The sequence below is a fragment of the Colias croceus genome, chromosome 11, assembly GCF_905220415.1.
Source record: "Colias croceus chromosome 11, ilColCroc2.1".
Classification (NCBI taxonomy): domain Eukaryota; kingdom Metazoa; phylum Arthropoda; class Insecta; order Lepidoptera; family Pieridae; genus Colias; species Colias croceus.
Genome location: NC_059547.1, coordinates 9,451,434 through 9,472,162, shown reverse-complemented (window position 1 = coordinate 9,472,162; position 20,729 = coordinate 9,451,434). Strand labels below are relative to the sequence as shown.

At 33.3% G+C, this 20,729-nt stretch overlaps 3 protein-coding genes across 3 annotated transcripts; all 3 read left to right on the top strand.

Annotated features, from left to right (window-relative positions):
- Window positions 1-897: 897 nt before the first annotated feature.
- Window positions 898-4,601, top strand: LOC123695722 (sorting nexin-8-like). The gene is made up of 7 exons (XM_045641632.1): window positions 898-1,254; window positions 1,383-1,599; window positions 2,429-2,654; window positions 2,900-3,005; window positions 3,184-3,316; window positions 3,574-3,796; window positions 4,123-4,601. The coding sequence occupies exons 2-7, from the start codon at window positions 1,394-1,396 to the stop codon at window positions 4,273-4,275; spliced, it is 1,047 nt and encodes a 348-aa protein (XP_045497588.1). The 5' UTR covers window positions 898-1,254; window positions 1,383-1,393; the 3' UTR covers window positions 4,276-4,601.
- A 2,462-nt stretch (window positions 4,602-7,063) lies between these two features.
- LOC123695604 (raffinose invertase-like) lies at window positions 7,064-8,697 on the top strand. Its single transcript, XM_045641505.1, has one exon. It carries the CDS (start codon window positions 7,103-7,105, stop codon window positions 8,624-8,626), a length of 1,524 nt encoding a protein of 507 aa, XP_045497461.1. The 5' UTR covers window positions 7,064-7,102; the 3' UTR covers window positions 8,627-8,697.
- A 1,766-nt stretch (window positions 8,698-10,463) lies between these two features.
- On the top strand, window positions 10,464-19,919 carry LOC123695757 (glutaminyl-peptide cyclotransferase-like). Its single transcript, XM_045641678.1, has 5 exons — window positions 10,464-10,728; window positions 12,644-12,974; window positions 16,394-16,626; window positions 17,455-17,680; window positions 18,152-19,919. Exons 1-5 carry the CDS (start codon window positions 10,636-10,638, stop codon window positions 18,301-18,303), a joined length of 1,035 nt encoding a protein of 344 aa, XP_045497634.1. The 5' UTR covers window positions 10,464-10,635; the 3' UTR covers window positions 18,304-19,919.
- The last annotated feature ends 810 nt before the right edge of the window (window positions 19,920-20,729 follow it).

Below are 20,729 nucleotides of genomic sequence, written 5' to 3'. Positions count from 1 at the left end.
TCTAAACTTATCGGCTACGAACCAGAATTAATATCTTTACGAAATTTATTTGTATTTTTTTTTTTTTTTTTTGTATAACGAAGTGTATTCTATATTTGTTTATAGGAGGAGTGCAAGTTTTCAAGAGAAGTTATGTGACTGCAACAGATTGGGCTCCTTCTTTATGGGGTGTGCAAGAATTTCTTGAATACAGGCCGGAAGTGGATATTTTAGTTCTATTGCAAGCGACTTCGCCATTCACTAAGTCTAAACATTTAAAACGGTCCCTAAAGAAACTCGATAGTCCGAAGCCGTACGACTGCATTTTCTCAGTAACGAGGTACAAATAAATTAACAAGTAGGATAAGTATAATTTTAAGTTAGAGTAAAGACGGCCGGCATTAGACATAGACTCATGACTGTGTAATAAAATTTTTTTTTCACTTACCTTCGCCAAATTATTTAAAATTTAAAGTTTTGAATAAGACATTTTTTAAACACAATATTTATATGCTATTTTATTTTCTCTCCGTCTATTGTAGGAGCTTTAAACTTCGTTGGAATTTATGTGATCAAAAAGTTTATCCAGTTAATTTTCATCCTACGAGACGACCTCGGCGTCAAGATTGGAATGGCGAGTATATAGAAACCGGAGCATTTTATATTTCGAGAAAATCTATCGTGCTTCAAGGTTTCTTACAAAATAATAAGTAAGTACTAACTAAGAAATCCTTATCTTAAATATCTTAATGTCGATATTCGATAATCGATATCTTTTTATTACTACTCCTTGAATGAGTCTTAAATTTTTTTTTGCATCAGTTTAAAAATACCACAGATAATTTAATTATACGTTGCCATCAGACTTTGCCAAAAATCATGTGCAAATTGCAATTGACATTTGCTTTCACAGACGACAGCAAGACGACAGCTGACGTGCAGCTGACCGCTGACGAGAACTGTCATTAAAACATCAAAAAGTTTCGGAATAGTTTCGAACTTTGCGAAACAAGTTATTAACTAAGTTTTTCTATGTAAACTTTCTTACTTATTATTGTTAGGACAAATCTGCTTCGTAAATAAAATCCTACATAAAATCACTACGTTACGTCTTCTGTACGTGTGAGTTAAGTAAAAAATAAATTCAAATTGCGCTGTGTATGTAAATTACAGTTGTACGATATGTGAAGTAACTCAATACGAGAGCTTAGAAATCGACACCGAGTACGATATTCATATGGCCAATGCTTATTTGTCGCATAAACATAATTAAAGGTTCGTATATAGAATTAATCATTTAAAAAAAAAAATTTAGTGTTATTGATAATAAATAATAATTGAATGATCTTTAGAATTATTATTTTTTATATCAAATAGTTTTGTTAATACTTTTATTTTTACAGAATAATAAACAATGTCGAGAAGTGTAGAAGAAGTAACTTTTGAGGATTTAGAAGCAACAGATGTAATAAGCGTTGAACTGGTTCCTGAAAGGAAGGGTTTAATTTTAAAGCATTGTGAATATTATGTGAGTTCCCGCAGACATGGCACCACTGTGACAAGACGTTACAATGAGTTTGCTCAGCTGTATGATGTGCTTGCTGCTAAATATCCGTACAGGTATGTAATGAATTGTGTTTATTGTGGCAATATATTTATGCAAATTATTTTAAGTGGCGAATAAATTAAACATAAGTTTTGCTTTTTAATTAACATGTAATGAATTTATTGATAGCATGTGTATTGTAAATTACTGTGTAATTTTATATTCATTTAAAAATCTGTTAAAGTAACTATATCATTTATTCTTTATTATAAACAACCATGAATAAATAAATAAATAAACCTGCTTAGCCCAAGTTTTTAAGAGAGCATCTGCATAAAATAAAAATAAAATAGCAAGTTTAAAATCATATTTTGAATAAAAATCTTACATAATATTATAAATGCGAAAGTGTGTTTTGACTGCGATTTTATGAAATGGTTTTTGTCTGGAGATGGCCTTTAAATATGCGGGCAAAGCCATGTGTCTAGTTTTGTATAAAATATATAATCATTATAAAATATTGTGGGTGGATACTATTTTATAACAATATAGGTAACTTTGATAAATCCTTATCAGGGTTTAAAGGGCTTTAGTCACATCCGCTGTTGAAATTTCAAGTTTAATTTTTTGTTTATAATATTTTAGGACACTATATTGTGTAAACAATTTGATAGACCCTTTTTGAATGTGTTTTTAATCGTATTTGTGCACTGAACGTGACTTCCAATTAAAAATTAAAATTAATTTAAAACAAAGATTCATCAAAAGAAAGATATGCTAAAATACAACCACTTAACTGATGTCCCATTAAAGTCTGTTAAAATCAACCTTTTTTTCTATAATGAACGGAAATTCAAAAACATTACAATTTCTTTACAATTTACAAAAATAACACATTAACAGGGCAATATGCGGTCTACCTCCCAAACGCATGGTCGTTGGCGGTGGCAGCCCAGTATTCCTACAACGTCGTCGCGCGGCTTTACAACGTTGGTTAACTCTCGTCGCGCGTCACCCGGTGTTAGCACATGACGCTGATCTACGGACGTTCCTGTGCGAGTCCAATCCTAAATTGGATAAGCCAAAGCATGACGAGTTTGTGCTCGCAGGCACGCAGGAGGATAGCTCTGTGAGTTGATTGTTGTAATTATAAATAGCTGGTAGATTGCGTAGCTAATTAATTCAGGTAATTATCATATACGTGAATTAGAATAGTGTTTGTCAATGATAAAAATATCTACAAAGTTACTTTTTTCCTACAACTTCTAAATTTTATATGGCTAGTAGGTACGTGAAAGAGATAGCACTAATATTCACATAAAATATTTTGGAGTCAATCCATGAGATAATTACTTAGTAAAATATTTATTGCAGAGAGATATGACAACGGATGAAATGGAAGCTACATTTGCGGGCGAACAAGAGCAACTCCGACTTGTGCAGCTCGGTTTGGGGAGACTTAGCAAGATATTTGAGAAAGGTGTGTCTTACTATGAAAATATATAAAATATGCCTTAGTTGTAGAACTTGTAGATAATAACTCAAAAGCGCTTCTAAGTAAATTAACTTGTAGTTGTATGCATATATTATAGTTAAACTAGATGCGGCTATGACATTATTATTTTTTTATCCCTTTTAAAATTTTTTTCGCAATTTAGCTGAGGGCCGCTGCGAAGCAGAGCGGGCAGATATCCGCGAACTGGGCGCAGGCCTACACGCGCTGTCTTCACCGGCCGCCGCGGACTCACCTCGCTGGGGCAGCATTCGAGAGGCTCTAAAGGCCGCCGCTCAGTGAGTAGTTGGTTTATTAGTTTTTTTTTATTTATTTGTCTGCATGGCTTACACGTTGCATGTTGGTGGCGGAGATGGCGACCTATGTCACTTGCACGTGGAACGTGGGCTACTTAACCATTGCAATTCACAGTGTCGTATTGTCTCTTTAGTGTGTCGCCGTTGAGGTTGTTGCGTTAAAATCTTGTAATCTATATAAGCACCATTTTTTCAAAGTTTTTGTAGTTTTTTAGCAATTTCTTTTTATTTTTTCAAAGATTGGCGCTCGACATGGGCGAATCCCCCGAGCCCTCCGACGATGAGTCCATCCAGCGCCTCCTACTCGCACTAGACGCGCTATTAGCATACAGAGAGCTATGTTCACGGCTAACACGTGGCCTACACGCTGAACGTTCTGCGGCAGCTGCAAGTGCGCCGCATAGTGCCGCGTCGCACTTATTGCGTGAGCGACATCGGTACGCGATGAAGTGCGCAGTTGAGGTAAGTTTTAAAAGAACAGACAAATACAATAAAAAAATAAACAATTGTGTTAGATATCACTGGTTTTTGCTTAGGTTTTTGTTATTTCAATAGTGCGTTGTCATTTTTTTGCAAGAACATTTTGAATTGTTTTTTTTTTTTGGAATGCAATGACATCAAAGAATGTCACATGACATCAAGAAAATACATTTACATATTTGTACCGATACACATTAATACATATTATGACATACAAAAAAAATAACTTATCTTTACGGTAAAAAATGGATAATATCACAATGTTAATTAATAATATTTAAAGATGTTTTTTTTTTTCAATATACTAGGAGGCCAGAATAGCGCGAGTGTACGCTCTATCAGCACTAGAGTCGCTCCCCGAGCTACTGCACGCACACGGCACCGCGCACGCACGAATCGCTGCCTGCTGGGCGGACCTGCATACTGCGCTACGGCATAACGCTAAACCCAACCATCGATAGACTAAAAATATAAACATTATTCATTGACAATATGCAACTAATTATTGACAAAAAATATTTCGTTGATTTCACTTCAATAATGCTTAATTGCAACAAAATAAAAAATTTTAACGACAATATAACAAACAACACATTAAAAACATACAAATCTTAAAAAATTAAGTTCAAAAAGTACCAGGAGATCATAATAGCGCTAGGGTCGCTCCCCGAGCTGCTGCACGCGGACGGCACAATGCGGCTTGCTAAGCTGTTTTGTACACAGCGCTGCGGCACAATGCTAAACCCAACACTAACCATCGATAGACAATCCTTATCATAGACAAAAAGAAAGACAAAACTTGAGGGACATCCGGATGGAACGAAGTGTTAAGTTAGAGAGAGACAGACAGAGAACCACGCGCACGCCGCACGGCTCAATTCTAGCAAAAAGTGTCGTGACAACTTTTCGTAAGAATTTTTTCCGTCTAGCCCCCTTTCACAACGCGCGATAAGGAACTTCGTTCCAAAATACAAAAGACAGTGAAACCCACCCCACACACAATCAAATCTAACCTAGCTATGGAGATACACAGTAAAAATTCTAAAATTGTAAAAATATATACCAGTGTATTTCCTAATTGTATGAGACTTATAAAAAATCTCTTATTTTCAAATAAGTAATATATGTAAGTATATTTTAAGGCAACATAATTTGATATTCATGTATATTTTGGTGCTGGGAATTTAAAATAATTAAGGTATAATTCATATTAACTAAAGACAAACCTTAGAGACAAACATTCCATTAATAATATAATAAGAAATATTACAATTTATATTTATAAGAATGTAAAGGTGCTCGAAACTCGAATAAAATTAGGTTTAAAGAAATGGTACCTAAAAGTACACATAGCTAAAAGTTCGACTACTTTTCTTATCAAACAAGACAAAACATAGGTATTTTTTACAAAAAAAGTTTCCTAATACATATTAAAAAAAAAAAAAAAAAATTCCAAGGATTTATTTATCCCAGTCTTAGAAATTTTTGAGGAATAAAAACAGGCTATCTCAGAAATTCCGTCGTTCATGCTGTGACAAAAAAAATATTTTTACAAATGTTTTTGTTTACCCCATTACTGTTATTTTTATTATTTGCATCGAATACATTTTAGAAGAATCTAAATTTATTTACCAAAATGATATTTCTGTGATATATTATGGCAATATTTAATCACTTTAGTTACATAAGTTTTAATATAATTTATACATTGTGGTGACCATATTTTGTGTATGTGTTACCGGAAATGTATGAAATCAAGGAATTGTATACAATTCCTAGGAAATGTGTACAATTCCGATACCATTTAGGAAATGTATAAAATATTGTTTAAAAAACTATTTAATGCATGCATATCCTAGGAAATGTATAATCTTCCTAGGAATTGTATACAATTCCAATATCGTATTAGGAAATGTGTAAAGTAAATGCTTACTATAATAAAACACGTTGTTTTTTTTTTATTATAGCTCTTATTGATACAATCGAGTAACAGTCATACCGTAAAATTGTAATAATATTATGTTCATATTATTATCTTACTAATTAACATTTTAAAAATCAACTATCTAACTTTTAACGTAAATATTACAAAATCAACTTATATTTATTCTTATAAAATCAAATTTTCATTTTGCAAGTAATCAGTCCCGTCGTCCCGCTGTCCTCGCGTATATTTGGCGCAGTCGGATAGTACAATCCGCCGAATTACATTACGGCTAGCTGTTTTAATATGCCGAAAATTCGTTTTTTTCCAAAATTCTACAAAAAGACGGTTGCGAGGCGACGGAGCCCCACTTCGTGGGGCTCCTATTTCTGTGTAGTTTTAAAAAACACGAACCTAACCTAACCCACCCCCAAACCAAAAATTTCTGATTACGAATTATCGGCATAGTTACTACAAAATGCCGACAGTTTGTAAACGGCCAGATTATTTACAATTTGCCTGCGACATATCTATATCTTAAATGTTTTACATTTCCGATAGCTATTTAGGAAATGTATAGATTTCCTAGGAAATGTGTATAAAATAATTTATTTCACACATTTCCGTACGATTTTAGGAATTGTATACATTTCCTAGGAATTGTATACAATGACGGATTACATACATTTCCTGTAACATATGTATTAAGAATTTGTCATAAATAAATATTTATCTTATTGAATACTTTCTTTTATTTTATACTAGCTTACCGCCCGCGGCTTCGCCCGCTAAAACCTAATAAATTTTATACTTAAACCTTCCTCTTGAATCACTCTATCTATTAAAAAAACCGCATCAAAATCCGTTGCGTAGGTAGTTTTAAAGATTTAAGCGTACAAAGGGACATAGGGAAATAGGGACAGAGAAAGCGACTTTGTTTTATACTATGTAGTGATTTTCTGTCCGCCATGCTTAATGGCGAAAATAAACATGTACCTAGTTATATATTTTTGATTAGAATTTAACAAATAAATTCACGTACATAAATATTTTTAAATAATATTTTTATGGGCCCTCTTCACAATAGGCAGCCTCTTCACAATTATTGTATGTGACGGAAAATGATTCCATGTATGGCATCATAATATTTATTTAAGCATGCGTTACCTCCGTTGGTTACGTCTATTCAGCGTAAGATGTGTACAATATAATTATTTTGGGATACAGCTATTAGATAATACATTAGAAAATATTTATAAATATTGTCGATTGTTTCCTTTCACATGATCTCATATGCATTCATCATTTTCTAGGAACTGATTCATTATGAATTAGTTCTTTCAACAGTCTCGTTTTGGATCTAAATGGAGATGGACGTCTTTATCTTTCTAGTGGGCTTCTGTGCAGTGTCTGGAGAATTTGTCGATGATACAAGTTATATTGAAACATTTATCAATCAAAGGGAGTCTACACTGAGTAGAAAATACCGGCCTATATATCACATAATTGCCCCAGATGGTTGGATAAGCAATCCTGCTGGTTTCACAATTTTCAAGCGACAGTATCATATATTTTATCAATATCATCCCTATAATGGAGCATGGGGTCGTATGAGTTGGGGGCACGCTATAAGTTCGGATCTAATAGAATGGGTGCATTATCCTGCAGCATTGATACCGAAGGATTACTATGATAAACACGGCTGCCTGGCAGGAACAGCTCTTGTGCGAAAGAATTTTCTGACCCTTTTTTATACTGGTCACGTATCTGAGAAAGAAAGTATGCAGACGCAGAATGTTGCTCTCAGTGGCAATGGCCTTATATTTCAGAAGTATCTATACAACCCTCTTGTCAGGGACTCGCCGAATGGTATGGGAGAAATACGTAACCCAAAGGTATGGAGATTTAGAAATGTATGGTATATGATTGTTGGCACCACCTCGAGACAATGGAATGGCCAGTTAGTACTCTACACATCTACTGATATGTTTAATTGGAAACATAATGGAACTCTTGTTGAATCTTTCGGAGATATGGGTTACATGTGGGAGAATCCTGATTTATTTGAAATAGATGGATACCATGTTCTGATCTTATCCGTGCAAGGGATCGAAGCAGATGGATACAGGTTTAGAAATCTCTATCAAAACGGTTATGTAGTTTGTTTTTTTAATTACCAGCGGGCAAGGTTTGAAGATCTTGAAGTTTCTACAGCTACCTTCTACGAGTTGGACTATGGACATGACTTTTATGGTGCAAAAACTTTGCGCGCTCCAGACGATAGAATATTAATGGTGGCCTGGCTCGGTATGTGGGAGAGTAATTTTGTCGAGTCTACTGAGGGATGGGCGAGCATGTTGACTATTATTAGGGAAGTTAATATGAATAAAGATGGGCGTCTTTTGTTGTCACCGATACGAGAAATGGTTGAGCTTAGATCCGAAGTATTAGAAAATGCCTTTTACAGTCCTGGTGAGGTATTTGACGCAGAAGCGAGGTCGTTTGAGTTAATCGCTGACTCGCGTTCCGTTGATGCTGATGTTGGGATTATTTTTGAGTGGAAGAACGAGGGCCGCTTCACGATTGGATATTCAGCAGAACATGAATATATAACCGTGGATCGTGGCGGGGTAGATGGCGTACGTCGTGCGTATTGGTCTCCAAAAGATTTCGTACATTTGAGAATTTTCGTCGATGCTAGTTCTGTAGAAGTCTTCTGTGGAGATGGAGAGGTGGTGTTTTCTAGTCGAATATATCCTAAATCTATGAGTATTAGAATAGCGGGTGAGGCTCAGCTCCATATAGTGCAATACAGGATTCGACGGAGCGTTGGTTTTGACGCAAAAGTGGCACAACGCTTTAAACAAGATCTTTTGCACAAGTACTAAGTTGTTGTTGTTAGGTACTTATACTAAATTGACGTATTTGTTATTATAGGAAGGTATTATTATAAATTTCTAACGTGATTTAATGTGAACATAATAAACTAATGTAAATACATAAGTAAGAACCTAGTCTAGTTCTTTTTTAAATATAATATCTACTTATTGTAAATTATTCTGTAGTTATATTGTAAAGAATAGAGTATAAACAGGTGAATAAAATAAAAGCACAATTATTGTACCTAAGTAGTTACCTACTCATGTATTAAATAAACTATATTTAATTTTAGATATAGACCATTTAGACGTAACTCATTTCTCTCTCAATGTAGGTATTTTCCGCGTGGTTTTACACGTGCGCCCACTCAGATTTCTTTTTGTAATAAACATAATATAACGAACTCTACGAATAAACTAAAAGGCGCTTTGAATTTTTTTTTATTATAAATAATAGTATCTACTAATAGAAGCTCCATCAAAGTCGGTCTATACTTTTCGGAGGGCCAAAACAGGCCGATACAATTTTTTAGCACGATGCGATACAGTAAGAATATCTTTCGTAGGTACCACATAAACTTTTATATTATACAATAAATTAATTGTGTGTGCCGTCACCGACACTTAAATATTTGCATAATTTTTGTATAGACCATGAAATCTAATCAGCTCGAAAATTTAACCTAGCCTACATTTTCATAATATATTTCTAAAAATAGGCTCGACTGACGGCTTCATACGCATCCCACAGGCTTTTCTCATTTCTTAAAAGTAACGGACACTTATTAGGCGCCCACGGGAAAGTTTTGCGTAAACAAGACGCGGGAATATTAGATAAATGTACTTTTTTATTTTATGTGTACTGTAACTTATTAACTAATCATATGAAAAGGAATTTCGACCTTATTTCTATGCAGCATAAAGTTTATAGCTGTACAAATCCCATTAACATTTCATGACGTTAGTAACCTGGTAGCGTACGTATCTGACGTCATTGTCCTTGATCATAGTTATCGCCGTGATAACGCAAATTGAAGACTGGGTAAATTTCTTTCGATTCATAAAGGGGTGCAGATTCATTTAATTAGGTATTTCATTTGGAATGAATAGTGCAGTGAAACTTCTTTAGACAAGTTGAGAGTAAAATTTCAAGGTCAAGTCATGGAGTAAGGCGACGATTTTGGTATCTTGAAAGTTTCACTTCTGACTCGTGTGCTCGGCACACACACTCTTTTTTTTATTTCTCTTGAAGATGAGAAAATATAGTCAGATTTACTTTACTTGAAACCTAGACTCTTTAATATTTACGTCGGTACATCAAAAATATTTGAGGTTAATACTTAATCACGCTTACGATGTCGCTGTAACAAGGCTATTAATACTCGTTATTTTAATATTATATTTTTATTTAACTTTCACTTATTTATACAAAATTCATCGTTTAGTTAGAATATTGCTTAGCGAGTATAGAAATTTTTGATTTAATTTATATTGAATAGCATAATTAACAGTTCTGTTAGATGTTTATTCTTTGAAAAAAAGTGTTGCTGTATTTGCAGATTTAACCACATTTGTGCAAAAAATAAATGAATTTATTTTTGTTTAATGATTAATTCATGTATAAGATACCATCGATATTATTTATAAACATAAGTGTTCGATCGATATTATTTATAAACTTTCATTTTTTTATATTTTGATTCAAATGTTGATGTGTTGATCTATCAGAAAAGTGATATTGGTGAGAAGTTTTTGGCAAAAAGCATGTTACGAATGTGGCTACACTCAAGTTCGCATATAAGTTTACGGGCTGTCATTTGTCAGTGTCAAAACAAAGTAGTGAATGGGTAGGGCTGTCGGGTTGGGGGTCGAATGTGAAACGAGAAAACTTTCCAAGGTTAAAACTACTTTTATCGGAATAGTGGGAGAAATCAGAAACTTGTATTTGAAGAAGTAAAGAAGACGTGCATTTCGCAACATATGTTTCGTGAAAAATAGTTATTTGTTTAGTGTTTAAAATGGCAAATGCGATTGCAGTTTTCGTGGTAACGGTATTTTGTGTTGTATTCGTTAACACTGATGCGCCTGCTTTAAAATTTTACCAAGAAAAGGTAAGGAATTGTTTTACTAATACACTATTTTAGAATAACGCATTTTGTAATTTAGGATGAAGAGATAAAATGAAAGTGATAACTAATTAATTACATTTTTGATAATGTATTGGACTTCTCTTATCATTTGTAAGGATTGGGTCAAAAGTTTACAAAGTAAAAATTTGTACATATAAACCATCATGATATGGTGTACAGAATTATTAACCTAATTTAAAATAATTGTTTACAAAACCAATAATAAAATTAATTATTTGGCATGCTCGTTGAGATAAAATTAATATGATCTTTTAAAACTATTGTTATGCATACAAGTTTAATTTACCAATTTTTATTTCAATCTTTTCCTATCCTTCCTAAGTTTTCTTAATAGAAGTTGTTTATAATCAGTTGACATTGTTGTTACTTCTAAATAAATAGCTTTAATACCAAAGATCAAATAATCAAAAGCATAATTTATTTTAGAGTAAATTGACTTCAACAAACCATAATTGGCACACAGCAGTTTATCAGTATCCATAAATTTGAATTAAAATTGATATCAATACCTTAGGATTATATTATTATTTTGATGCACTACATAATCCTTGTTATCTTGCATAACTTGCATGTTAGACATTTATGTATTTAATTTAGTTAAAAATATTATTATTTATCTTATCATGCTGGTATTATAAAGGTGAAAGTTTAAGAGGATTGAATGATGTTTGTTACTCTTGCATGCAAAAATGGTTAGGTTATTGTTTCTCTTTCCCGCCAATATCACTTTATGGATTATGATAATGATGATTATGTATCAGAAAAACACATGTTATTGAAAAGTTGCTATTCTCTTGGTTCAAGGCACAGCTACTTGCTCACACTTTTAGGTGCTTTATTTTATTAAATTCATTTTTTTCCTTATTGACTAGACTAGTAATTTATTCTAAATAAATTATTTCTGATAAAGTATTCATATTTTTTATAGAATTAATATTGTAGAGGTTCTCTTTACAATGTACTATGGCTAATAATAATCAAGCCTTAGAAAATATAATCTATAGAATACATTCACTTGCACAAGGATGTTGCCTTGGAGTATTGTCAATTTGTAGCAACTGTATAATAAACTACATCATGTTTAAATTATAATGAATGTTAGAAAAAATGGTGTGTTAATGCCATATCGCTCTGACACTTTTCTGGTTTTTTTTATCTCTCTTCAGAGTGATTGATTGAAGTAATCTTAAAATCCTTTCTAATAAAGCATGATTCATGTTTCACTCTGCCAGGGACGGGCCGTGTCGGAACCGGCAAACAAGTAATAACATGGCCATCGATATTATTTTCAATGCAGTGCCCCGGACAGGCCCCGTGCACGGCCGAGCCGCGTTTAGGCATAAGTCACTTCATACAAAAAGTATACAATAATGTTTGATCGCGCAGGCCCGGCCAGCCGGCCAACACGGTATAAAGTAAAATATGCATTTAAACAAAAATGCGAAATGCAACTGATGGTTTTTCCCGCCTATAGTTTTAAATTAATTAAGTAGGTACCTACTTTATACTGTGAAACTAAACCATAAGTGGATTTAATAAAATCAGACTCATTCTGAAATTGCAAGGGGAATTCTGCATTCATAATGGTGAATTTTTATACATTCGTCTTGGCTATTTGCTTCTTGACGACTCGTCGATAAATTCGACGAACATTTGTTCACAGATTTGTCTACCCTTTGATTATGTCCGAAAAACTGTTTTTACGAATATGCGAATGTTAAGGCGAATAGCGAGTGCGCTATTTATATAGGTAATATATGCGAGATACGTATTCGTTATTCCCCTCGCTCTTCGCACGAATGTGCATTTGTAACGAATGTCTCTTATCCTGAAGATTTCCATAAACTTCAAACAAAATTTGTAAACTTTGTTCCAGAATTACCACGAAGCGCAAGATTTAACAGATGGAGATATAAAGAACCTAGCAAAACTATCAGACCGGGTACATTTCAGACAAGTGCTCGATGAAATCTTGATACCGCGTGTGGTTGGTACTCCCAACCATGAGAAGGTTGGCAGTTACATTGTTAACGAGATGAAGGATCTCGGCTGGGACGTCACAGAGGATGTGTTCCCGGATAAAACGCCGGTATTTGGTACTCTGAACTTCAGGAACATTATCGCCAGGTTGAACCCGAACGCTGACAGGTATTTGGTACTAGCGTGCCATTATGACAGCAAATATACGAGGGAGCATGTATTTATTGGTGAGTAGAAATTAGAATAGTTACTTATCCTTACTACTGTAATGTTATAAAATATGTTAAAATGTATCTTTCTTCACGTCGGAACAGAGCGGTTTTATTGCTCAATTTATGTCTGTAAAAAGTTAGGAGACAAGAGTGTTATACACTCGATATATCTAGCAATCCATTTTCTGATAAAAGTTTGTCAACTATCTGTGGTTTATTGCTAGATCAAGATAATCCATACTAATATTATGTATTATAAATGCGAAAGTAACTGTGTCTGTCTGTTACTCAATCACGCCTAAACTACTGAACCAATTCGCATGAAATTTGGTATGGAGATATTTTGATATGCGAGAAAGGACATAGGCTACTTTTTATCCCGGGAAAATGACGCAATTCCGGAAATCCCACGGGAACGGGAACTATGCGGGTTTTCTATGACTGCGCAGGCGAAGCCGCGGGCGAAAACCTAGTAGGATATAATTTATTATATTAATACTTTCGAGATATGGGCTAGTTCTAACTGCGATGAAAGAATACATTTCCATGGGAATTTAACCGAATTTTGCCAAAGACGCGGGTTCGCTAACTTGGTTTGCAGGCTGCAGGCTAGCTTCAAAATTTAAATAATCGATAAATAGATGTGTGATGTTATAAATTTGTGACAAAGTAAACAGTATTGATTTCTCATCTTACATTCGAGATTTAATTGATCTCTCTTTAAATTCCATTCTAAATTGATTACAGATGTATTGTACGCACGTTTCTTAGTAGGTAATTGAGAAATGATCAACGTTTGAAAAAAAGGTTTAGCGATAGAATGCTCATAAGATTTTGTTAAAATTTTTCGTCTTTATTATGAAAATATACGTACGATATCTTCTCTATAATTTAAAAGAGCTGCTTGATAACAGATAAACGTAATTCGACGAACAAAATTAAATTTGATACTAAAATAAATGAAGTTTCTGCAAGGAAAGTCCCATTTCTCATAAAAACATACTCTCTTCATACAAAGTCGGAAGTCGGAACAAACAAACAGATAAGCCTGATAATTAATTTATATAATTTAGTACAAACAGATACCTAAATATTTTATGTGGATACGATTATACGACGACTTATCGATGTGACATTTCCTTATAAGGTTAAGATGAATATTGATGAAATCCATAACTACTATAATATTATAAATGCAAAAGTAACTCTGTCTGTCTGTCTGTTACTCAATCACGCCTAAACTACTGAACCAATTTTCATGAAATTTGATATGGAGATATCTTAATACCCGAGAAAGGACATAGGATACTTTTTATCCCGGGAAATGACGCAGTCCCGGAAATCCCACGGGAACGGGAACTATGCGGGTTTTTCTTTGACTGCGCGGGCAAAGCCGCGGGCGGAAACCTAGTATAAAATAAGTTTATTTCATTTATTTTTAAGTTAGATATTAGGGGCCGTTCATTAAATACGTTCGCATACAAGGGGGGGAGGGGTTTTCACGAGTGTGACAAGATGTGACAAGGGGGGGACAGGGGGTCTACGGCAGCGTGACGTTCGCCGTCCATTAAAATTTTTTACGGAGTATTCGTTCTCTCGACTATTTTTTTTTTTCAATTTTGTATTAACTATAAATACTAAATATACACATATTTAAATGTATATTTAATTATTACAATAAATTGTAACTTGATAAATTTATTTTTTTCAACATGAGATATTAAAATTTTATTATAAAAATAAAAAAAAAAATAATTTCTAATATCAAAATTTGTGTATTATCAATCAAAATTTATCATGTTTAGGGGGGAGGGGTCTTAGTTTCTGTGACGAAATATTTCCAGGGGGGGGGGGGTTACAGAAATTGTGACACAGCGTGACGACCGGGGGGGAGGGGGTCAAAAAAAGTACATTTTAGTGTGACGTATTTTATGAACGGCCCCTTATGTTGTAGTTCAATAGTACACAATAAACCGCAGTTCATTATTTGAACATAAAATAAATCAATTTTTTAAATTCTGTGTAGGTATACATACAGTAAACTATTGGACGAAAAGTATAACAACTTTAGAAAAAAAGGTCACAATTTCAACTTTGTAGAAGCACGTAGAATTTATTAAATTAGTTAGTTGACTTTACTATGCTTCGGGCATTTTTAACCTTTGACCTATATAAAAGTTAAATAAATAGCTACATGTCGCTTGGGCCGTGGGCGGTAGCTTATTGTAAGTCACCTTTGACCTCGTTGTTTTGCTGCTTTTTATTTGACTAGCGCAGCCTCTGCGCTTGCTGATTATGAATAAAAACATAATAACGTGTTTGTTATTTGTTGTGGGTAGGTTTAGAAATTAGAAATTTTAACCCATTGAGCCTCAAGCGGGCCGATCTGTCCCAGACACAATAGATTTTCTATTGTGTCTGTGGTTCCGGGGCCTGAGTTATTAATTGGAGATTTATTTAGGTACATAATATATAATTTTGCTTAGATCAAAAGTTTTGTGTTATGAATTACGTAATAAATATTTCTTGCACTAAGTATTTATTAACTTTAACAAAACACAAAGTCTACTAACAGAAAATCTATCGAAAAACAGCACACGTACATTTTTTTTTTGTTTTTGCGTAGCTCATGCCTTAGACCACGCAACTCTCACTAGTTTTATGACGTCTTTATTGACATACCGATTGCTATTTGCTCTGCGTGAATTCATTCGTAACAAGAAAACGTTATTTATTCGTAGAATGATTCGATTGAGCGATACATTATGATTAACTTAAGTAGAGAGATCGCAATGTATCCACGTATACTTTTTTGCTAATATTGTAAGAGAAACGAGTTGTTCGTTTGTATGGACACTCTAAGCTTAGGATTACATAAATTTTGCACACACCAATAAGAATAAGGAAAATAAATGACGGTTTCAGAGACAGTGGTAAATAAAATTAAATGGAATAGGATTTTTTTACATTTACATTCTATAGCCTATGTCGAAGGAAATATGGCCTTGTTATCTATATCCGTTGTTAAAATAGGTACCTACCTACATGTCAATAAGTATTTAATAGTCAGCCTAGAGCTTGGCCTAGAGGATAGAGCCATAGAATATATACTCTGACGCGACAGATGCAATGCTAGAGCAGATCGAAAAGGTTTGCACTTTGCAATTTGCATAGTGATACTCAAAGTAGGTATGATAATAATATATTTATGCTATGCAAATTTGATGCCCCTATTGTTATAAAAATTAGGTAAACATCCATTTGGATTTTGGCATCTATAGATTGTTTAGTGTGTTAAACACACTGTGTTTAAAAAAATAATTCTTTTCAAAATACAAATCGTCAAATAAAATAAAGTACACTAATTTAGTCATAGATAATTTAAGAACACAAAAGCATAAAGCATGCCACTCACGAACGACCTTGGTCAACAGGCGCGACAGATTCCGCGGTTCCTTGTGCCATGATGATAAACCTCGCCAAGGTCATGTCCACACTACTAGACCCCTTGAAAACCAGCTCGCCAAGCCTGATGTTCATATTCTTTGATGGGGAAGAGGCCTTCCGTCACTGGGGGCCGAAGGACTCCATTTATGGCGCAAGACATTTGGCCAGCACGTGGAATAATATGCATTACAAAGATGGCGCGAATCACTTGCAAAGAATGGTATGTTGGTTTGAACCAAGAAGCTTATATCTAATATACACTGGAGATTGCACTATGAACGTTGACTTGTCACGGGAAGGTATGACCTTGAATGACGCCTGGTTGTTTTTTGTCCCTTTCACACCTAACTTGGCAAGTTGGTGTGAAAGGGATGCAGGAACAACCAGGCGTCATTCAAGGTCATACCTTCCCGTGACAAGTCAACGTTCATAGTGCAATCTCCAGTGTATTAGATATAAGCTTCTTGGTTTGAACACGTACGATTTTTTTTCTTATGGTATCTATGCGTGTTGATGATGATATTTGTTGGAAATTATCTATTGATGTAATACTAGAATGCCTATGATAACTAGATCTAGTGCGTAATTATTTATTTAGTTTCATTTTAGATAATATGGAAGTATTTAAATTCTTTTATTCATTTATATCTCTATTTTATAACTTTATTTTATTTTTAATTTATGTTTAAATATACAAAAGTTTTAATTTATGTACAGACTTCCGCAATAGAATCATATTTTAATGGTAATTAAAATAGATGAAATCGATCACGATTCACGCCAAAATAATTATCAAATACATATGTATATAATATGGTGAATAATAAGTAAATTCATCTTTAGATCATTTCGTTTCTGAACTTTGAGAACTTTGAACATTTTTATATGGACAATAAAAAATTTAAATCAATTATTATTTCCGACACATATCTAAAAATTATCCCAAAACCTACATACAATTAAGTATTTTAAATTTTCAAGGATTTGTTATCTATTATTTATTTATTTTTTATTTCTTATCTATTTATTTATTATTGAACAATTCCAGGACGTCCTAGTACTCCTAGACCTCCTCGGTACCCCAGACCCGGCATTCTACAGCTACTTCAAAACAACGGAGCGTTGGTATGTCCGCCTCGCAAGCGCTGAGCAGCGGCTGAGCGAGTTGAAACAGCTGACTGGGTACTCGCAGGGCAAGCCCGAGCAGACGTACTTTAAACTGGCCAGCTCTGGCGCGTTTATAGAGGACGATCATGTACCGTTTATGAGGAGGGGTGAGTTATTTTTTCAATCTTCATATTGTTGTAATAAACGCAGGTCTACCATGAGGATGTCACGGAAGAATTCCAACCAATACCCGCGGCCCCATCATATACATAAAAATCTATACGTTAACGTTAGTAGGAAACTATATCAAATGCATCGTGACAAATGTTCATCTTATCACGACACAGTCATTTGTAATGTATAATATTTATCAACTTTACGTTATCAGCGCAGAAAATTTGAGAATTCGCTATCAACAGCATTAAGAGAAATAACAGATTTTATGTAAAGTTTTTGAAGCGTTAAATAACGGTTTACAGTGTAACGGTTATTTAACATATGAAATGGAAAAAAATAGTTAAAACTTATTATAAAATGCATTTAAAAAAATGTAAATTGTCTCTGGACTAAGAAAAATATTCGCTTTAACCTAGTTGTTCTTCTGCATTATGTTATAATTATATTTTTCAACTTTTCAGATGTAGACATCCTGCATATAATTCCGAATCCGTTCCCGAGTGTATGGCACACGGCCGATGACAACATCAACGCGCTAGACTTCAACACCATAGATAATTTAAACAAAATCTTCCGAGTATTCGTCGCTGAATATCTCCATGTGAAGCCCTAGCGACGGTGGCGTTTCTTGTTATATTACCCTGTGGACTTTGATTACTCTGTGGACTATGATTACTCTGTATGATGTTATCTGTGGGCTGTGCAATTTGGCGCGAAACGGCTGTCAATTTGACGTGAATTTGAATTTGAAACATTATTTGTTTCAAAATGTAATTGAGATTAATTCTAATATTGTTGTTATGTATAGGTACCACAGAAACACAAATATACTTATGCATTGACTTCAGTTCAATAAAATTTTAAATTATGTATACGACAAAAAATCATACGTACGCTCGTACGTCCTCGTAAGTTAGTTCGTATTATACAAAGACGTGAGATGTACTTATATATTTTTGTGATATAAATGAAAATAAAAGCTATATCTAAACACAAAACAAATTATCAGCAGTTTGTACTTACTTTATTAACCCAGATTCTCTTATTTAAATAAAATCCATACATAAGTACATCATTTTTGTTAAATTACTTAAAATCACAGTTATTATGAAATTACCCTCTACTAACATTAGTGTATACAAAATTTAAATTGTTGCAGCAATGATGAAAAGCGAAAGTATTGTTAAACATTCCATTATAGCTACATTCCTATAATAATTGTACATATAATTTTCTATTGTACATAAAAAAAGTGTGTGAAATACGTACGCGGTTATTATAATGCGTAAATTGAAAGGCCTTCGTGTTGATATGCTTTATTTAACATTTTTATAGCTTTCATCAATTTAGTGTCGCGACTAAAAATAACTGAAAATCTAAAAGAAATATCTACATCAATTTAAAGGCCTAATTAAATGAATATTACTATTTTAATAAAATATAAGCTAAGCATGCTATTCTAAGGTATGCGAAGCAAAGGGGTAAATTGAAATTTTAATTGTAAATTGTAAATTAATAAATACGTAAATTTTATAAAGATTATCAAACAAAATGTTACATGCTATATGTTTTTGACGTAGAAATTGTATTTCCATTAAAACTATATACCTGAAAACATGATTTGTTTTCATGTTATTGCCCACGCCTTACGTGAGAGTAGAATGTAGAAAATAATGTTATCTATTTTCGTAAAATTATTTATAAACAATCGTATAAGAAAAAGTACGTTAACGCTTTAAATGGAGATTGCCTTTAATTATTTATTAGTGAATAAGAAAAATCATTTCTTGCTCTTTATATATATTAATAAAAAAAAATAATAAGTACCTACCTAACTATATATGATATTTTTAGATATTATAAAATTCCCAACTACATATTATTATTGTTGTTCACTTTTGACATTGTTTTTGAGTTCCTACAAACGGTTGTGGTTTTTTTTAATTGTACTTGTGCGGAAATTAAAACGAGCTCACATGAGTGGAAGCCTTAGGTGGTTACTCGGGGTTTGTATTATTTTACAGAGTCGCTACAAAATATATATTTTAGCTAAATTTTGTGTACTTAACTGACAATACTTTTGTTTGTGTAGTTTCCTTCTTTATTTTTAAGTAGGAACACTGAACAATTGGTAATTTATATAACGTACATGAATGTATCTCTTATTAGTGTTAAAAATCAAATAAAAAAATATTATATCGTTATTAAAAATACAATATTGAAAATGAATGTGTTTCTTTTACTTATCCCGCTCGCTCATATGAAAAAATAATATTGCATACAATTTCGTCCACGCAAGCATATTATATTATCTAGATACAAATTCTAGATAGCTTATGTGGTATTCTGTAACGGTGCATTTACATCAAACGAGCGAATTCTCATTCTAACCTCATTATGTCCATTTATTTAAGTGTAAACAGACGTAGAATGAGCGTCGAGCATTCTTTCGTTGTTATGTGCGTTCGAAAAGATTCTATGCAATGTTCGTATATTGATCAACACTGAATACGAGTTTTTCGTTTACACTAAAAGATCACGAAAGAATGATAGCTCGAGCGCTATGTTCGTTTGACGTAAATGAACCGTAACACAACGCTACGCCACTGAAAAGTATCAACAAAAATCTATTGAGTGGTTTTCGATGGTCGTGGGTTAAGATTCGCGGCGCATGCTCACGCGCTCGGCGGATTTTGCACACTTGCGCGCATTTATTCATTAATACTAAGTTACCAGCTCCTTGCCAACACACACAAAAAATATACGAAATAAGGAAAATTTATATCGAGTAAATAAAACAATTCAATGTATTTCTTAGTTTATTCAACAATACAAAAGGTCGTTTTTTAAATACAGATAATATTTTAAAAAGTGAAAATTAACATAATTTCACTTACATTGCATTTGAATAAGACTGAACATGTTCAGAAAAAAATACGACTGGTATTATCAAGCCTTGATACTCAAGGTATTATACACTGGTAACAAAATGCATTGAAAAGATCTTTGTGACAAAGATATTAAAACTAAAATTATGCA